The 18165-nt window shown below is 36.2% G+C and overlaps 3 protein-coding genes, 1 long non-coding RNA gene and 1 pseudogene across 6 annotated transcripts; 3 read left to right on the plus strand and 2 right to left on the minus strand.

Moving 5' to 3' along the window:
* Positions 1-506: 506 nt before the first annotated feature.
* LOC121255702 (E3 ubiquitin-protein ligase RING1-like) lies at positions 507-2035 on the plus strand. Of its 2 annotated transcripts, XR_005938839.1 has the most exons (3): positions 507-1400; positions 1479-1659; positions 1929-2035. XR_005938839.1 is itself a non-coding variant. In XM_041156187.1 (2 exons), exons 1-2 carry the CDS (start codon positions 518-520, stop codon positions 1511-1513), a joined length of 918 nt encoding a protein of 305 aa, XP_041012121.1. In that variant the 5' UTR covers positions 507-517; the 3' UTR covers positions 1514-2029. The 2 variants fall into 2 exon arrangements, 1 of the variants encoding a protein (XP_041012121.1); XM_041156187.1 differs by having other exon boundaries at positions 1479-2029.
* A 59-nt stretch (positions 2036-2094) lies between these two features.
* Positions 2095-5597, plus strand: LOC121255703. 2 transcript variants are annotated; one of them, XR_005938841.1, is made up of 6 exons: positions 2095-2123; positions 2396-2436; positions 2698-2807; positions 3092-3442; positions 3684-3734; positions 4637-5597. It is a non-coding gene; the product is annotated as an uncharacterized LOC121255703 (long non-coding RNA). The 2 variants fall into 2 exon arrangements; XR_005938840.1 differs by lacking the exon at positions 2095-2123 and having other exon boundaries at positions 2295-2436.
* Positions 3594-8732, minus strand: LOC121255700 (annotated as a pseudogene).
* Positions 8733-11467: 2735 nt separating this feature from the next.
* On the plus strand, positions 11468-13708 carry LOC121253847 (F-box protein At1g10780-like). Its single transcript, XM_041153773.1, is given in 4 exon segments — positions 11468-12516; positions 12519-12836; positions 12965-13245; positions 13323-13708. Coding segments are annotated over 4 exon segments (1257 nt in total). The 5' UTR covers positions 11468-12095; the 3' UTR covers positions 13560-13708.
* A 615-nt stretch (positions 13709-14323) lies between these two features.
* LOC121254802 (transmembrane emp24 domain-containing protein p24delta3-like) lies at positions 14324-17739 on the minus strand. The gene is made up of 4 exons (XM_041154962.1): positions 17442-17739; positions 15683-15895; positions 14679-14755; positions 14324-14579 (listed from the first exon to the last, which is right to left on the minus strand). Exons 1-4 carry the CDS (start codon positions 17661-17663, stop codon positions 14435-14437), a joined length of 657 nt encoding a protein of 218 aa, XP_041010896.1. The 5' UTR covers positions 17664-17739; the 3' UTR covers positions 14324-14434.
* Between the last annotated feature and the right edge of the window lie 426 nt (positions 17740-18165).

Consider the following 18165-nt stretch of genomic DNA (forward strand, 5'->3'; position numbering starts at 1 on the left):
ACAAACACGTGTCAAGCTTATAAAGAAAGTGTTGTAGTCATAAAAAAATTTCATAAAAATAAATTTATAAACTGACATGATTTTATGTGATGGTGTATATATTTAATTTACGATAAAAATAGTTTTATAATATGACATACTACATTAAATCACGTCAACTTATGAGTTTATTTTTATAAAATATATTTGTAGGTAAAATATTTCTTATTTATAAATTATGTTAGAGAAATTTCCTCAAATTTGGATAGTTCTCATAAATCAAATTTCTTAATTAGGAATATGATTAGGAAGCCAAAAGCTATAAATGACTTGGAATCACTTCTCAATCAAACTTGGCTTTGTAAAGAGGAGACACAACTCAAGAAGAAAAAGAAAGCAAAACAAGGGACTACAACGAATCCTTCGTGTAGTACCCCAAAAGCAAAAGCCATCCTTTTCTCTCTCCAGCCCTTCGTACAACTTGCCTATAAATTCCAACGTACTTTTTCTCGTAAACACACCCTTTGGATCGTAAACAATGTCACTGGTGCTCGGCGGGTCTCGTTTCACAGCAAATGGAATCCGAAGGGCAAGAACCTTCCATTACTTCTGGTGTCAAAATTGCCGACATATTGTGAGGATTCCCTCCACAAACCTATACGAAATATGTCCCCAATGCTTCCATGAGTTATATCTTCAGCTGGAGGTGTCAATGCATAGGCTTGTCACTGATTCCAGGGGCCCAGAACCCTCCCCTGCGACTCGCCTACTTGACCCATCTACGAGGCATAGTCCAAATACTGGTTTTGATCGGAGATTTGAATGGTTATCAGAAGTTGAAGATGAGCCGGTTCAGCAAGCTTGGATTACCCTTGAATTCGTCCGACCGCCTCGTCCTCCAAGACCCATTTCGCCAGCAGAAAATATGTTTGTCCGGGACAATAACGTTAGCGATGCCATGTCTGGGGACGCGCTATTGGAGTTCACTGAAGGGATGGTTTGGCAGAATGACTGGCCAGGACCTCCTCCCACCGCCGCTTCAGCCATTGAAGCCTTGCCAAGGGTGAAACTCACGCAAAAGCATTTGGACAACGACCCGAGTTGCCCAGTATGCAAGGAAGAGTTTGATCTTGGTGGAGAAGTCAGATTGATGCCGTGCAAGCATTTCTATCACTCTGATTGCATTGTCCCTTGGCTGCGGATCCACAACACTTGCCCTGTTTGCCGCTATGAGCTGCAAGACGATTCCAACAACGATCTTGAAGACACAGATGATGAAGATTTTCGCTTTGAAGACGTGCCAGATTGGTTGAACTGGTTATGGAGTCGGCTGTTCTCTCTGTGGCCTTTCCGTTTAGTGTTGGATTTGTCACATCGCTACCTTGATTTCGAAGATGCTAGCTCAGCCTCTCATGATGGGGGTAAGATTGCAATCAACTCCCAGTATTTTCTTTGCTGAACTCCAGCGTTGGTGTCACAAAGCTGTGAACTTTTTGCAGGTAGCTCCTGGTGGCGCTCTTGGCTCATTCTATAGCCTTGTTTATATCACTGCCGGTGCTAAAAACGGTTTGTGTGAGGCTCTATAATTTACAATTATGTTGCTTTTAAGACAGGTAAAAATATTAACTTTGGTAATGATTAACAAGATATAACAGAGGAAAAGACGATGAAGCTTGGCAGGTAAATGTTCTGTTCTTTAACTAAATCATCCTAATGATTTCATTTTCCCAATATTTCTAACATAATTTATTCGATTTTTGGAAACTGATCGATCTATACCAGTGATGTAGGACGTCAAAATTGTTTCATTTAAACAATTTTCGCATGTTCATTATGTTAAAATGTCACTTATTATTGTTTCTTGATCTTGACATCATGTTATCTGCAATCTATTTAACACCTTTTTTCCCCTCCCTCTGACCATGTTGCAGTTTCTGATTTTCATGAAGGTAATTTTAGCTTTGAGACCTTCATTAACTTGATGGATTTAGTTTCAGGAACGGTCGTGTGCCTTGCATAATAAACTATCGTGGATTCAATCTCGAGTGGAATTGTACCTGCATGCAGTAACCAGTTGATATATATATATATATATGTAATCTTTCAGAGCTGTCTGAACCTAACCTCTTGTGATCGGAGCAGAAGTATAGCGCCATGTGGCAATCTTTATTTATACAATTAATGGGGATTTTCAATTATTTTATTCATTATTATTATTCAAAAAATAATGATACAAAGTACAAACTCATTTATATTGATAATAAAACAAAATATTTATATTTCCTCCAACCATGAGTTTGTATTTGGCGAAAAGCAATAAGAGAAAGTCATCTATATGAAAAATTGCCATTAATGTATTCATTATTGCTGTTTAATCTTGATTGTTTAATCATTTACACTCCAAACTGACACGCAGCCAGTAGTTTTGGAGTATGGAGTGAAAGAGAGTGGGGAATGGTGGGTTCAACTCTGCCTTGCTCTTTCTATTCAATGTCTTGGTTTTTTCCCCCCACCTTTAGGCCTAGTTTGGGTACCGAGATATGATAGTCTGAGAATAGTTCACTATTATTTATTATTTTATTATTATTTTTCACATACTTTTTACTACCATTCACTATTATTCAATATTCTATCATTAATCTTTTATTACTATTCATAAAATATTTCAGAATATCTCACTACCCAAACCCAAAGTCAAACTCCCAGTGCTTGATTCAGGTTGGAGCAGTTGCTGTGTATCACTAGGCATAGACAACTGGTTGGAGGTGGCAAAGAAGTTCTACTTCCGCAAGACATAGCACTGGTTATTGTTTTGACTTTTCAATATGGTATGTTTCTCACTTCCCTAGGTTCCCTTACCAATCTCAAATTTTGCAATTTTGTCCTGATATGAAAAGATATGGGGAATTCAAACCGTGATTCAGTTCAAACATTTCTATTTCTTCTATAGCCTGTCAAAATTCTCTCCAAAAGAGCGAGGGACCCTGTCCTAGTCGTACTGCATCTGCATGTGGTTCTTTGTTTCCATGCATTTTGGTTGATTATTTAGAGCATGGACGTCCCCCCCACTCTTTCTTCTGCCTTTAACTACTAGTACTACTTTCTGATACAGCGTTTACAACTTCAGTTAGGAGGCTTGCTTGGCAGTTGGCGGAGCTGCTACGCCTTGTCTTCTTAGGCCTGCAGCGTGCATGGAAGGATGTGTCAATGTCAAGGGATGGACAAGGCGGCAATGTTCTGAGATAATATACGAAATCTGGCTTGTTGGTGGACATGAAAATGACTTCTTGACGTGCAATTTTTGCTCTCACAACAATCACTCGCCCTTGCCAGAGGAAATATCGTCAACTTGTACGTGCGGACAAAACTGACATCTTCGCACATCCTTTCCCAGTGGTGCATTACATCTTCAAAATGGCTTACGTGATCAGCAATCCAAAACTCAACTGCTTCTCAGTTGCTGGTAAAAACGTTGCTCCAACCTCTCAAGGAACACACTTTTTACATAATTTCCCTCTTTTTACTTTACATTTATTTTCTTTATTTAATCCTTTTCTAGTAATTAAACGAAAAAAGAATCAGGCAACCTAAATATCTGAAATCAAAATGCTGTATTCGTGTAAATGTGTCCCCCTGCTTTTTTTATGAGTATATATAACACTGGTTTATGACAATTGTGCATTACATTGTTTGCTTTTTTGCAGATGCTCAAAAGGAAGTTGGAACCATCATATCTTACACTTCAATGGATACAGGTATCGATGGTTCTTTCTAAAATGTATCAGAAAGTAGTACTAGCCGAGAGATTCTCCAGATAAGGCCATTTGGCCTTTTTTTGTTCATACAATTTTTTTATACCCTTTAACATTTAAAAAAAATCACATAATTAAAAAAACATTTCCTTAATCACTAAGTAAAAAAAAATATATATATATCGAGAAAATCCACCTATTGGTGGTCCCAAGACATTTTCCCGTTGAAATCTGCAAACCTTTTTTTTTTCACTAACTATTCATGATATCGCTGGGGGTCTTCCCCTTCGGGAAGAACATCCCAGGGTTTCTTGCAACATCAGAAACGTAGAAATCCTGTAAGAGGCCTGCCATCTTTCCTGGCTTTGACCTGCAGTGCTACTCTTTTATATATGTGTGCTCCTTGGACGCAAATCTGTGAACTGTTCATAGGGTAGGACATCACTAAGCTGCTGAGTTTTGTATGCTTGGAAACTATCTTTTAAGGTGTATCGTTAAAATGAAGTATCATCCAACCAACAAAAGAGATGGAAGATCAAGAGTCCAGAAAACCCCAATAACGAGATCTTCTGATAGGAAATAACTGCTGCCAAAGCTGTTTGTAGTTTGTACACACATCGCGTAAGTATAACTTGCAAAATAATGGACCTTAAAAACAATATTAAAAAAAAAAAAAAAAAAAAAAAAACGTGCATCCAAGAAAAAAATTTAAAACTGATCAGTAAAGGCAATCTACAATAACTGTGAATGAAAATCCATTAGCATATTACATCTAAGAGATGCTGGATGTAGTTTTTGATAGAAAAAGAAATAATAACTTTCTATCAAATTAGCTCTAATCCGTTTTCTCATAAAGTATCTAATATTACTATTTATTTATTTATTTTTTGGTGGGGGGGACATAGAAATAAGGTAAAGATATGCAAGCATCAATTTAAGAACTATCCCAGGTAACAGCAGAAAAGAAAATCTCAACGGCAGATGTAACTTACATGAAGGCGATGGTGCAAGTGATGGAGAAACCAAGCCTTCTACCCTTGCCTTGTCCTGTCCTGGACTGGGAGCATATGATACTTTGGGTTTAGGTGACAGATCTGGAGGCAACTTGAAAGTGGGACCCATATGAGGGGAGTTTGGAGTAGCCACTGCAGGTGAGAAGGCAGGAGGAACAGCTGGGTTATCGTGAGAAGCCAGTGAGGGGCTTGGAGAATTTGTGAAACCAAGATATAGACAGGGACGAGGAGGATGTGCAGGTGAGCGGTGCTTAATGTTAGGCGAGGATGTTGGAGAGGTATGCGAAGATAGAGCAGGATATGGTGAAATTGATGGATAATCACCTAGTTCTGGAGATGGAGATGGAGATGGAGCTGGAGAAGGACTAGGAGGGGTGACATTGAGAGTACCCTTTATATAAGAAGATAAAATGATGCTTTTAACTTTACCAAAAACTGTGTTATTAAGACCAAGATTTTGTGCTGGAGAGCCAGTGATAATTTCAGCCAACTGCTTCAATCTCCGTGGCAAAAGGCTCCCGAGATCTGACATGACTGAAGCCTGAACTGTCACTGGGGAGCTATTGTGGAGCCAACCTTGTTTGTTATCTGGATATACAAAGTCTGCATGGAAACAAACGGTCATTACCAAAACAGATGCTTACATAAGGGTATCAGACTATCAGTGGGGTCCCAGCATGTCAGACTACCTAGTTCAACTGAAACTGAATATTAATATCTATTGCCGTGTCTGTAGTGTGATGGATATGAGTCCATGATTTGGTACTCGGTTCACACATCTGGAACCAAGAACGATTTTAGTACTACTATAATGTAGCTACCTGAAACATGTAAACTTTTCTTTGATAAGTTACCTGAAGCATGTAAACCATCCAATGATCCTCAGTTCCAAGAAGAGAATCACAAATCTTCTTAAATGACAACTACCTAGATGCAGCTGGCTTCCTTAACCAAATGTTTCAAGGTTTTGCCATTACTTCCGTTGAATTGTAAGGCCTTGTTTGGTTATACAGATGAGATAAGATAAAAGTTGAAAATTGAATAAAATATTGTTAGAATCTAATTTTTTAATATTATTTTTGTTTTAAGATTTGAAAAAGTTGAATTATTTATTATATTTTATGTGGGAATTTAGAAAAGTTGTAATGATTAAAACAGGCCTAAGAGATTCTTGCATAGGGATCACATATGTTGTAATAGAAGGTTAAATAATTTGATTACATGGGGATCGAATGTTGAAATTGGTGGAGACTTTCCCAAAGTGACAACCATCAAAACCCAAGGTTAAATCTGCAAGAAGTTACATGAGCAAGTGTTATACCTCATGAGACCTCAGATACAATCCCATCTTCAACTGATCCTTCAACTTGATGAAGTTTCCCAGTATATCGGATATTGAATTATTTAGAGTAAAATTAAATAGAATCTGGGGGGTCTGCCAAATTGAAGCAGATTGCACTGGGATTAAAGTTAACCCCCCTGGAAACTTCAGAATCTCAAACATAGTTGCCTTCCCAAAAATGGATGATGTCAATGTCAGATTGGATTGCTGAAGGAACAGATCAATTACAGATGCTCTCAGCACACTTAGGGACACTGGTGTAATAGGAACATTAATTGGATCCGAAAGAACACCAAACACCACATCAGTCCAGTTAGATGCACCAGATTGGTTCATGGATAAGATGGCCACCTGTTGAAAGGAATTAGGTGAAGTTAATTTTAAAGTTCCATTACAAGTGGTCAACTGAAAGCAGAAGCATGAAGCAATACCTTCATGCCAGGGACACCTATTTCCCCATAGATATCATACTCTAATCTTCCAATGTGTGGAACAAGATGCGAAACTGGCTTATCCAGTCTGAAATATGCCTGGACTGTGGCTGGAAAAGAGAGAAAAAAATATATATATAAAAACATAAAAGCATCATATTAAATCCAGCATCCTACTTACATATCCTCACAGAGGTTATTATAGTAAAATGTGAAATCTATAAAGTAAGATGCGAATGGAGTTGAATTTGCAAATAGATTTGATTTTTTTTTTTTTTAAATTAATTGAAGCTACAAATAAAATTGTGCAGTACTGGGAAAGATTCGCCCATGGTGGAAGGGCATCTATACTACCTAAATTAAATTAACCCTCTTTGCCTTTCATTATCTAGTGCATTAGTTTGGTTCAATTACTCTGCTGGTGGAAAGGGTTGCCCGAGCATGAACACTGCATTTATTTCACAGGCAATTTCCATATCAGCTGTTCACCACAAAGTCTCAAAAGGAAATGACAACATAACAGAAATCACAATCATGAATAAAATTCAATGAAAAAAAAAAAAAAAAAAAAAACAGGGAGGGAGAGCATCATTAAAGAATGAATCTGTGATGGCCATATTCGTAAAAAAAAAGAGGGGGGGGGGGGGGGGGGGGGTGCTCTGTGCTGGCAATACAAAACAAAATAATGCCAAAGGCCAGAGCCATACCTTCAAGAGAACAAACCCAAAAAATAGAAAAATCGAGGACGTATTTTTCACAGGAAATTATATAGAAAAGGGCTTCAAAATCTTAAATACAAGTACCCATCCTAAAGGTTCGGGACCCGGACATAACTATACAAGGTCTTCATCCCCTCAAAATATCAGAGAAACCTAATTACCAAATAAGTAGTGACAATAATCGATATTAATGCACAACAGGGCGGAAAACACACATTGGATGAAAACAATGGCAGCAAACTAGACACCCATTGATTCATTGAAAGAAAACGTCAGGAAAACAAATTAGAAGTTAACCTACCAAACATTGAAATACTAAAAACATCAGACCACCGACAGTAGAAAACCAGGTAAAATACCACATACCCGTCAGCTTATAATAAAACATAAACCTAAGTACACAACAACAATCTAGGATATCCAATACCCTTTTTCTCAAAGCATCACGAGACCCTGACTACACCAAAAAAAAAAAAAAAAAAAATTATCCACTTCTTTAAAAATCCAAACAACGTATGGAAGAACAGGGATAATAGAGATACCGCTGAGCTTAATTTCATCTTTTGCCTCAAAACCAAACTTTGTTGAATGACAGGGAAGAATCCAGAAGACCCCAGAAACCAAAACTGATAAGGTCAGAATCAAAACAAAGAAGCACTTGAAACTGAACGCCTTTACAACTCCGTTGAGAGCCACCGAACATCCATCACAGAAAAGCCCCGAAGAATCTCGATTGCTGTCAGCCTCGTGATTCTGCTGCCGAAACACGTTTTGCAGCTCACTTTTCCCCATCTGCAGGGCATCTGGAACCTTCCTCTGTCCCCTCTCTTTCTCAATCTCTATCTCTCACTCCCTCTCTCTCTCTCTCTCTAAGTTGGAGACGAAGAAGGCGAGAGGCAAGTGTTCATATGGTGGGCATTTCCGCGTTGTCATTTAGTAGTAGTAATACAAAACAGTGTCTCCCCAGAGCTGTGCTACCATGTGGTCGCCGCTCTCTTGCACTCTAGCATGGCATCTCCCTCAAATCAGACGAATTTTTTCACTTTACACATCTTGCACTGATCACAAACATAAATACTTTTTTAATATTAACAAATAATAAAAATGATACCCAAAAGATGATGAATTATTTTTTAAAATTAATCGTAAGTTATAAATAGATAAATTTTATATAAATTTCTTGTAAAAAAATAGTTCTCATTAATAAAAAAATAATATTTTTAATACTTATTTAAGATAACTAGACTTGTCTATTTAAAAAAAAATATTTCTCATTTTTTAATTATTATTATTATTTTCATAAACATGGCATCATGCAAGCATGCTCTATAAAAACTGATCTAAAATTCATACCGTACATTGTTCTCACGCCGATGGGACAGAAATTGAGATGAGCTTACGATAGCTCCTGAACTAGACTCTCACACACTCTCTCTCTCTCTCTCTCTCTCTATTTGCTGTTTTTTAAGGCTACCGAACGTTGAGGAGAAGCAAAGGTGAGAAAATAAAAAAACAGCGCGTATGAGCATAAAGACAAGGCATCTATCTAATCTTTGATGGATAAAGCGAACCCAAAAAAAAAAAAAATAATAATAATAATAATAACAATAAATTAAATAAACTATTTCCACCACTTGAGTGTTGACATCAAAATGAGCCTATTTTGAAGGTTACTACTACTTTTCTTCCCCTATTTCCCTACCTTTTGGTTCCTTATGGGTTTTCCACGGAAGTTGACCAACGGGTGTCATGCACGTGGAATTTTTTTATTATTATATTTTGGGTTGTACTCAATGTAGTGACGGATGAATCGAGGAGGAAGTGGACCAATGAGTGAAGTACATGTGGACCGACAATCGGTGGAGAGTGTTGTAATATCTATTCAGGCTAATCATCTGTATAATTTATGCTGAAACATTAGGGAAAGGAAGTATTGGATAACGGTCTCAACTTCGGTGACATCTCATTGGACAAAGGTCCCCTTTTTTTTCTTGTCTCTTGTGGATGTGTTCGAATTTTCAATGATGGGGACAATTTATTTTTTTATTTCTTTGAGTGGCTTGTTTTCCACTTCCTCTTGATCCTGACGTGTTAGAATCTGTTTTTGATTGAGGGATGGAAAAGTCATACTGTTAATTGGCTGTTATTGAAAGGTTGGGACATGATAAAATATTATTATTAGTAGGTTAATGTTGTTTTTATATATATATATATATATAATTTACTGATTAAAAAAAAAAAAAAGCATATTAATAAGTGTCAAGATGGGATATGCATTGGCTTATTCCCTATCTTGTTTTCCATTTATTTTAACAGCCAACAACGGTCTTGTTAGTTAATGAGTTTGGTTAGACATTTTTTATATGAGTCGAAAGGTAAGCTCTAGAGAGGTTAAGGTTGGTTTGAATAGTAAAATAAAATGACATAATTTTATATGAGTTGAATAAAATATTATTAGAATATTATTTTTTAATATTATTATTATTTTTAGAATTGAAAATAATTGAATTGTTTATTATATTTTATGTAAAAATTTAAAAAAATTATAATGATGAGATGATATTTATATCCAAATGAGCTCGGAATTTTTTTATTTTTTATTTGGCAACTATACTCTTGTGTAGCCTTGAAGTCTTTTGCTAAGAGTCTAGATGAATGGTATAAAGTGAGGTTGATGCGAGAAAATCAAAATTGCTCTCTCAAGATGAAGAAGTGGTCATTTAATAGGACATGCACGTCTTATTTTGCTTGTTTTTCTTTTCTTCTTTTTCTCAACAAATTACATAATTTAACGATAAAGGAATTGAAATAGCATAGACTAAGACCAAAAGTCATGCCTTGAATATTATAGAGAAAGAAAGAAAAAAGAAAAGGTTAGCACAAGAAATCTTGGTTTGGTTCAACACCAAGAGAATTTAAGGCACCTGACCTAACTACCATGATTATTAAGTAATTGCCAATTGGAAACCGTTTTTCATGGTGGTTGAATAGCTGAGCTATGCTTGTTCTAATTTCACAATGCAAGCAACCACATATATATATATATATATATATATATATATATATATTTAGCAAGTTTTGCCCAATAAGCTTTGCAATTCATGCATATCTTGGTGTTTCTACTTCTAATATACATCAGATGCTTGAATTTGAAGATTTTTTAGAGTAAACAATCAACGACAAGTAATTGGGTATCAAGAGTTTTGTGTGGTTTCGAAAGGCCGAAGCTGGGCTAGAGATTCAGGCCCAAATATATAGAGACTAGAGTGAGCATGCTTCTTTGAATTGCATTGCTATTTTAGATATTTAGAATATTTTAATATATTATTGATTAATAATGAAATAATTTGAATTAAAATATTTTATTAAATTTTAGAAAATGAGAAATAAAAATTTCATAAAATGAAAATATTGTTTGAATATGATTTTTATTTTAAAGTTTTAAAAAATAGTATCTTTTTTGTGTTAAAAATAAACAGATATTTTTGGAAAATGTAAGTGGCTATTACGTTGTTTTTGGCTTCGGGAACAAAAAAGAAAGAGAAAAAGAAGAATTTTGCCATTCATAATTTTCATATACTGCGAATCATATTTTAAATTTTTTTTTTTCTAAATTAATTGAATTATTTTATTCATAATCTAATGCGAGAATGATAACAGGATTTTTAAAACTTGAAAGGGCGGTCAAGGGCTATGTTTAAACGGTCAGAAAGTTCAAAAAGTTTTGAAAATGAAGCGGGCCACCTTGCTGCGTGGAATGGGATGGAAGGGTTTCATAAAAAAAAGGGTCGATCTTCTTCCTACTTTTTAAAATTTGAAATTAACCCCCAAAGGCCGGGCCCAAAACCCTCCCAAATCCAAACCCTGTATGTATTATGTATGTGTATAAGCGCGCTCCTTATCACTCCCGCATTCTCTCTCTCTCTCTCTCTCTCTCTCTCTCTCTCTCCGTGCGTTCTTGTTCTTTGAAGGTATTCCTCGAAGCCCACCTGCTATTCCATCCCTCTTTTCCATAATTTTGCTCGCACGATAGCTTTTATCTTTTTTTCTTCTTTTCAATTTTACTCGTGTGTGTCATCGGCATAACTGGGTACCTCTATTGCAGCATTTGTATTTGGTTACTTGCACTGAATTCCATCTGGGTTCTTGCTAAAATGCTTTGGACCTCGATATTCAAGCAAAACAAATTTCCCGCGCGGGTTTATCGTAATATTCCCATTTTTTTTTCTCATTCTGGGTTCTCAGATTGGTTTGATCTGCCTTTAAAAAAAAAAAAGATTGGTTTGATTTGCGTTTTTGTCAGTTCTAGATCTGATTTACCTTTTTTTAAAAAAAATTTTATTCTCAATAGATATCTAGCATTCGATTGTAATCCTTGTAGTCTCACTGCACTTACATTTGATCCGTTTGGTTGCCAAGAATATGGAAGAAGTGGAAAGAAGTGAAAATGTGATTTAGAGCCTTACTTATTTTTATAAATTTGGCTTTGACAGGATTAAGTTGCCACTATAACTAGTGCAGATAGTGGTACGAGGCTCAGTTAAGTGAAGCTTTAGCTCTGTTGAGTTCCCAACATCGACAAGTCTGAAGTTAATTTTTTTTTTCGTTTCATATTATCTCGGTATTCTTAGAACGAATAGCATAATAAAAAACTACCCTCAAATCCAACTTAAGATGCTTCTACGACAGATAGAGCTTACGTCTTTTTAATTTATATAATCTTGATCAATGTTGTTGCGTTTTGAAACTTTAAAAACGATTCTACAATCTTCATATTTGTGGCCTTGTCTGCACTGGTTTGTTATCTTAAACAATTTTGGAAATCAACATTTTGCCTGTTTGATTTCTGTTCTCAGAGAATGGACTCTATCCCTGATGCCATTCTTCAGCATATATTGTCGCACATCAACAATGCTAGGGATGTGGTAGCCTGCAACTCTGTTTCTAAGAGGTGGAAAGACTCGATGCCTTATATTCATAGCCTTTACTTCCCGCGAAACTCTTTTGACAATCATACTGGTTCAGGAAATCCTGACATCATTGTGTGGAAGATGCTATCATCAATTGTTCAACTAGAGGAGCTTGTCGTGTATAGCCCATTTTCTGGAGCAGGCCTTTCTTCGTGGCTTTCACTGATAGGTCCATCCCTCCAGCGTCTTGAGCTCCGAATGGATAACCTTGCCGAACTTCAGACCTTTAATGAGAACCCCTCAAAACTGAGTTGCATCAGTGTTGCCATGAATTTGGAATCGCTAAAACTTTGGGGTGTGTTAATGACCCATTCCCCAAGTGGAATGTCTTCCAAAACCTATGGAACCTTGAAATTGTTGGGGCGAGAATGGAAGATTCTGCATTATCGGCTGCACTTGATGCTTGTCCTAATCTGACCAACTTGTTGCTGCTTGGTTGTGAAGGGGTTAGATCGGTTTTAATTGACTTGCCTCATTTGCAGCAGTGCAAGCTGGATTTTTATGGCTTGGGTAACTGCTCTCTTTCTCTCACATCCCCCAAAATCGAATTCCTTGAAGTTCAAGGTTGTAGTTGGATTAGGGTTCATGAGACAAACTACTTGAAGAATCTTTCAATTGCAAATAATGCAGGTAATTGGTTGACAGAAGTTTTCAATTCGGATTACTCCCAGTTTTTCCTTTCATTTTTAGCGAGTTAATGCCCAAGGATCTGAGTCATAACTTTCAACGATTTTTTTTGTTCTGGTAAATTCCTTTAGGGAGAGTCTACTTGGTGGACTTTGGGAAACTTGAGGCTCTAGAGTTCTTGTCCATCAGGGGAGTCCAGTGGTGTTGGGATGCAGTATGTAATATGCTAAAATGGGCAAGCGAAGTGAAGCATCTCTACATGAAGGTCGAGTTCACTGGGGATTTTGAGGCCCTTCAACCCTTTCCGGAGATTGACTTGGTTGAGTTTTTTAATAGTCACCCAAAATTACAAAAGTTCGATGCCCATGGTGCCATGTTTGCTGCTCTCTGCCAGAAGAACAGCCTAAAACACGTGAGTTGATAATTTAATTTAGCTATTATTTATGAGGGGTGAGTTTTTAAGCTTCATAATTTAGTTGGGATTTGCAGGTGGACTCGGGATTTGTAATTCCATGTCTGGAAGAGGTGGTGATCACAGTGCGATCGCCACTAAATGCTGAACAGAAAATGAGCACTCTTGAGTCCTTGTTGAAGTATGGGAAGAATTTGAAGGCACTGGTAATAAAGATTTTGCAGATGAAGAGCAGTCATAGCAGCGCAGATGATTTCTTTGATGAGATTTGCAGGTTTAGATACATGAACCGCCATATAGTTCGAATGGAATGAAGTTAATAGGGGGCCAATTCGTCTCTAATTCATGCATTTAGTTTGAGTGACTATAGTCTTATCCTCTGATTACAGCTTGACTTCTGATCTAATTATAACTGTGATCATTCTTTAATGATTATATTCACAACATCCTCTGTTTTACCTCCTGCTCCCGGGTTATGGTTTTGTTGTTTTTCATCTGAATCATGGGAGCATACTGCATTGCATGCAAACGGTCATGTACAGGGAATGAAGCTGGCTCTTTTTGTCTATATTTCTGCATTTTGGTGATTAATGATGATAATTAGGTTATTGGAGAGAGTTATAAACAACCTCAAACAGATTTTTGGAATAATAATCTTTTGCATACGTTATTGATGAAATGAGACTCCTTAAATAAACACTTCCAACCACATTAATAAACGGTCTCAACTGATACCTAGCAGAACACATCTGCGGCTAAGATTACTAATAGAGTAAGATAATGATAAAATGCGAATAGTCAAAATAAAGCCAGCTGTTCTATATTCATTGAACTCGCACTACAATTAATCCTCCTTAAACAATGTGAACAAGCTTCCCACTACTTGCTGCAGCATGCAACGCATCCTTTTAAACTAATTTCACCTGAGCTGCTAGTGCTGTTGCCCTATATGTCAGTAAATTTCCATCCAGGAGTGGATGTTTTGGGTATAGTTGGTTTTGTGAGGTGAGACGATGGTGAGGCAGGAGGTACTGGAAAATGCTTCTCTCATGCATATCAAAAGATGGACGCTAGTAAGTGGTATCAAGATATGCCAACGGCATTTTATAAATAAAAAGGTCGATAAAAATAAAATTCTCTAGAATCTGTTATTTCATCCAGAAACAAAATTAAATTAAATTAGCAAAATCTAAATGAGTTTCTTCTTCTGAAAGAACCGCTTCAAGTGCCATAACTGCAGAGCCGAAACTGAAATGCAGACACCCAGGGACATGACACTAAACCACGCCACCCGGCAATTTGTTCGTTCACTCACTGTCCTCATATCTGCTTCTCTGTGAAGTATTAAAAAAAATAAAAATTGTCACATTAGATAGATATAACTTTTGGGCACACTAAATTTCAATGAATCCCAACTAAGTGCAAACAATTACCTGTTCTTCAGGTAGAGTAAGTTTTCATGAATCGCCTCCACTGCTCCCTCAAGTTTCCTCAGCTCGAGCTCAACACCCTATACATTAGCAATGCAAGGAGAGAAATGTCAGGATCAAGGATAAGAATGAAAAAGAAACACTTTAGGAAGAAATGCATGGAAGATTTTTTGTACACGGATGCTGATGCTGGTGCAGCAATTTAAAAGACATCAATTCTTCCAAGTTTTTATCCTCCTTTTCAAACTTGTATGTAACAAGGCTGTTTTTTGCTCATTCTTTTCTCACCTTTTCATTCTTTTTACTTCGATTGATAACAGTTGAACCTTATACCTATTCAAACCGCACCCCTTTAATGATGGAGCCAGGGCCTAAGGCTTCTTTTCATTCACTTATTGCAAGTGTTATTACTACCATGTCCATTTAACAGATAAGAAGTAATTCTATATTCCAAATTTATACAGGACAATCTTTAACACATTTGAGAAATTCCAAAACAAAGTAATGTTAAAGCTGTGTGTCCGTATAATTAGTATGTTTTGAAGGAAAGAGAAAAAAGAAAAAAGAAAAAAGATCAACATTACAAAAAACTCCGTTCTGTTTTTATAGTTATTGGAACTTCTGAGTTCAAGTTTTAATAGACACTTTAGTAATTTTATAAATCAAACTCCAACTTATTTCTATTATATTCTGCCCTCAGCAACTCCTATTGAAACTACGTAAGAAAAAGGTAGCATGCAAATTCACTTGCAGTTGATGATCTTTTGCAGCTTTTAAAGCACTTTTAATTATGAATATGGTTTCAGACACAGAATTTCAACAACTTTTAAAGAAGCACTTTGTTCATTCTTTGAGTTCAGCAAAGAGATTAAGGTCATGTTTGGGAAGTGAGATGAGTTGAGAACATCTCATCTCATTACCCAAGCATGCCCTAACCCTTCAAAAAAGTGACCCCTGCTAGAAATTTACAGGCCAAGCGAAAGAAAAAATAACAAAAAAGTGCTCACCGCAATTTTCTCTTTTTTAGCAACCGATTCCCAATCTTTCGCAGCAATTCCCGTTCTCCAGTCAAGGTTTACGCTAACATCTCCACCTTCTGGGTTAGAACCATCTGCCCAGAAACAAGCCAGATAGTTGCCAGCCTCATGAGTTGTGAAAGCAAATTGTCCGTGTGTCACATTCTCCTTATGATGAAGATTATTTCCATATGGTGATGTCAACTGAGAAGAATATGAACAATCGTTAGATTGCAACCAATTGAGACACTTAAAAACAATTCTCATGCTAGTAACATGTAGCTGCCTTTTAACTTACAAGAAGATAAGGTTGCGTTTATGCCCCATGCATGATCATGAAAACGAATTTATATTGTCAACTCAATCTAAAATGTAACTAATTATATTATCTTTTCAAAAAAAATCAAATTTGCATTTGATATCATTCCAAAAAAAAAATCCAATACTTCTGTTAAACTGTTTGTCAACCTATGCTAAGTCGCATTTAAGTTAGCAATGTAGAATAGTATACGACACTAGAAACTGATTACTCAGAAAAATGATCTAATTCGATATATGATTATAAATCTTGTGGCATGGTTAATCTAAAAGAACAACGTCATAGAATGCTAAACAAGGCAAACCATAGCATATACTGATCTAGTTTGACATATGCAAGTCTTAAAAAATTTTAACCTCTTTGCAAACTGGAGGGGGTTCTATGGCAGCCCCTAAACGTAGCAGTGTGGAAGACGGTTCCTATTTGTCCGGTATGGTGTATTTGGAGGTAAAGGAATGATAGAAGTGTTTAGGACAGTGAACGGACCTTGGAAGAGCTTAGAACTTTCTTCAGCAATACTTTGTTTTTTTTAATAGTACCTATAAATTTTAATGGGCCAAGTTAGTTTTCATGATTTTCTTTCATCTTTTTATGTTCCTATTTATTGTATACATCCACTTTGATTATGGCTTCTGCGTTTTTCAATAAGATTTTTGGTTACTTCTAAAAAAATAATTAAAAATATTTTTTTTTCTCTAATTGCACATTCCAGATTATGAAGTTCACATGGAGAAACATCAGAATGAAGAAACTTCCATAAGCATAGATGACATATTAGCAAATCAACCCTATAAAAGGAACTCGGATTAGATATAAACTTAGCAGTGGAGAATCGAATCTATGAGCTTTTGGGTTCTTCGCTCCTAATCGCAAGAATCAGCAAAAATGGATTTCTTTTTTGGGTTAGAAATTTATATTCCCAACAAATTCCATCGCCAATGGTTATAGATTTTAGTAACAGACATTTGAAAAGAAAACTAGACAAATCAATTGAAATTATGAACATTATAAATGAAAAAATAATGCCTTAATTTCTCCACCACGCTTATCCACCATCCCATAATTAACCAATCTACGTAATCGATAATAAGAACACAAAACAAATAGGCTCTAATTGATTACAGATAAAATCAAAAACAAAATAATTACAAGAGTCGAAACTCAAATAATTTTCCTTCAATCATACATACACGAAATTAGAACGTATCGTTTTCCCTGACGAACCAAATTACTGTAAGAGATTAAGCTCTGAGGACTGTAAACCCGTGTCATCACTTTTCCTAGCAACCAAATAGAGGAATGGCATGGCATGCATGAAATGAACAAACCGTAACCACAACTGATGATCCAGGATCAAGCATTAAAGAACCTCGGGAAAAAAAAATAAAGAAAGAAGGAAGGAAGGAAGGCATTGGGGGTGGTGAATCTGACCTTGACGGAGATAGTGGAGGTGGAGGTGTCATGAGTGGGATCATCGGAGATGACAACGTAGTCACCCAAAACGACGACGTTGTTGTGAATTTCCTCGGAAACGCACTTGGTCCTGGCGGCCTTAGGTAAGGTAAGCCAAATGGCCTGGGCCTTCCATACGACGTCGCTGGTGAGGAAGCATATGAGTAACAAGGAAAACATCACCTGGGCCCCCCTCATCATGGAGACTCTCTCACTCTCTCTCTCTCTCTCGCTTTGGGTTTGAAACAAGGAGAATGCCAGAGGCGCTTGGGATCGCTACCTTCACTTCAGGTTGCAGTGTTTTCTATTATTATTTTTTTTTTATAGGAATCTTTTATTATTTTTCATAATTATATAAAAATAAACAAATTTATTGACATATAAAAACACCATTAGTTTACAAGTGTAATGGCCTAATAGCAAGATAACAAAAAAAAAAAAGGGTCAATGATGCTATAACAGGCTAGGCTAGGAGAAGGCCTCTTGGGTTTGAAGCAAGAATTTTTTTTTTTTTTGATAATGGGTTTGTAGCAAGTTAAGTATTGGTAGTGATTTATGTATCTTTATATGTAAAATTATCTTTTTTAAAGAATGATTTTGCATATGAAAAAAAACTCTCGTATTAATTTATGTATTTTTTAACTAAATAATAATAAAATATTATTTTTTTAATTTTTTCTTTGTTTTCTAAAATTATTATTTT

This window comes from Juglans microcarpa x Juglans regia, chromosome 3D (genome assembly GCF_004785595.1).
Source record: "Juglans microcarpa x Juglans regia isolate MS1-56 chromosome 3D, Jm3101_v1.0, whole genome shotgun sequence".
NCBI classification, from domain to species: Eukaryota; Viridiplantae; Streptophyta; class Magnoliopsida; order Fagales; family Juglandaceae; genus Juglans; species Juglans microcarpa x Juglans regia.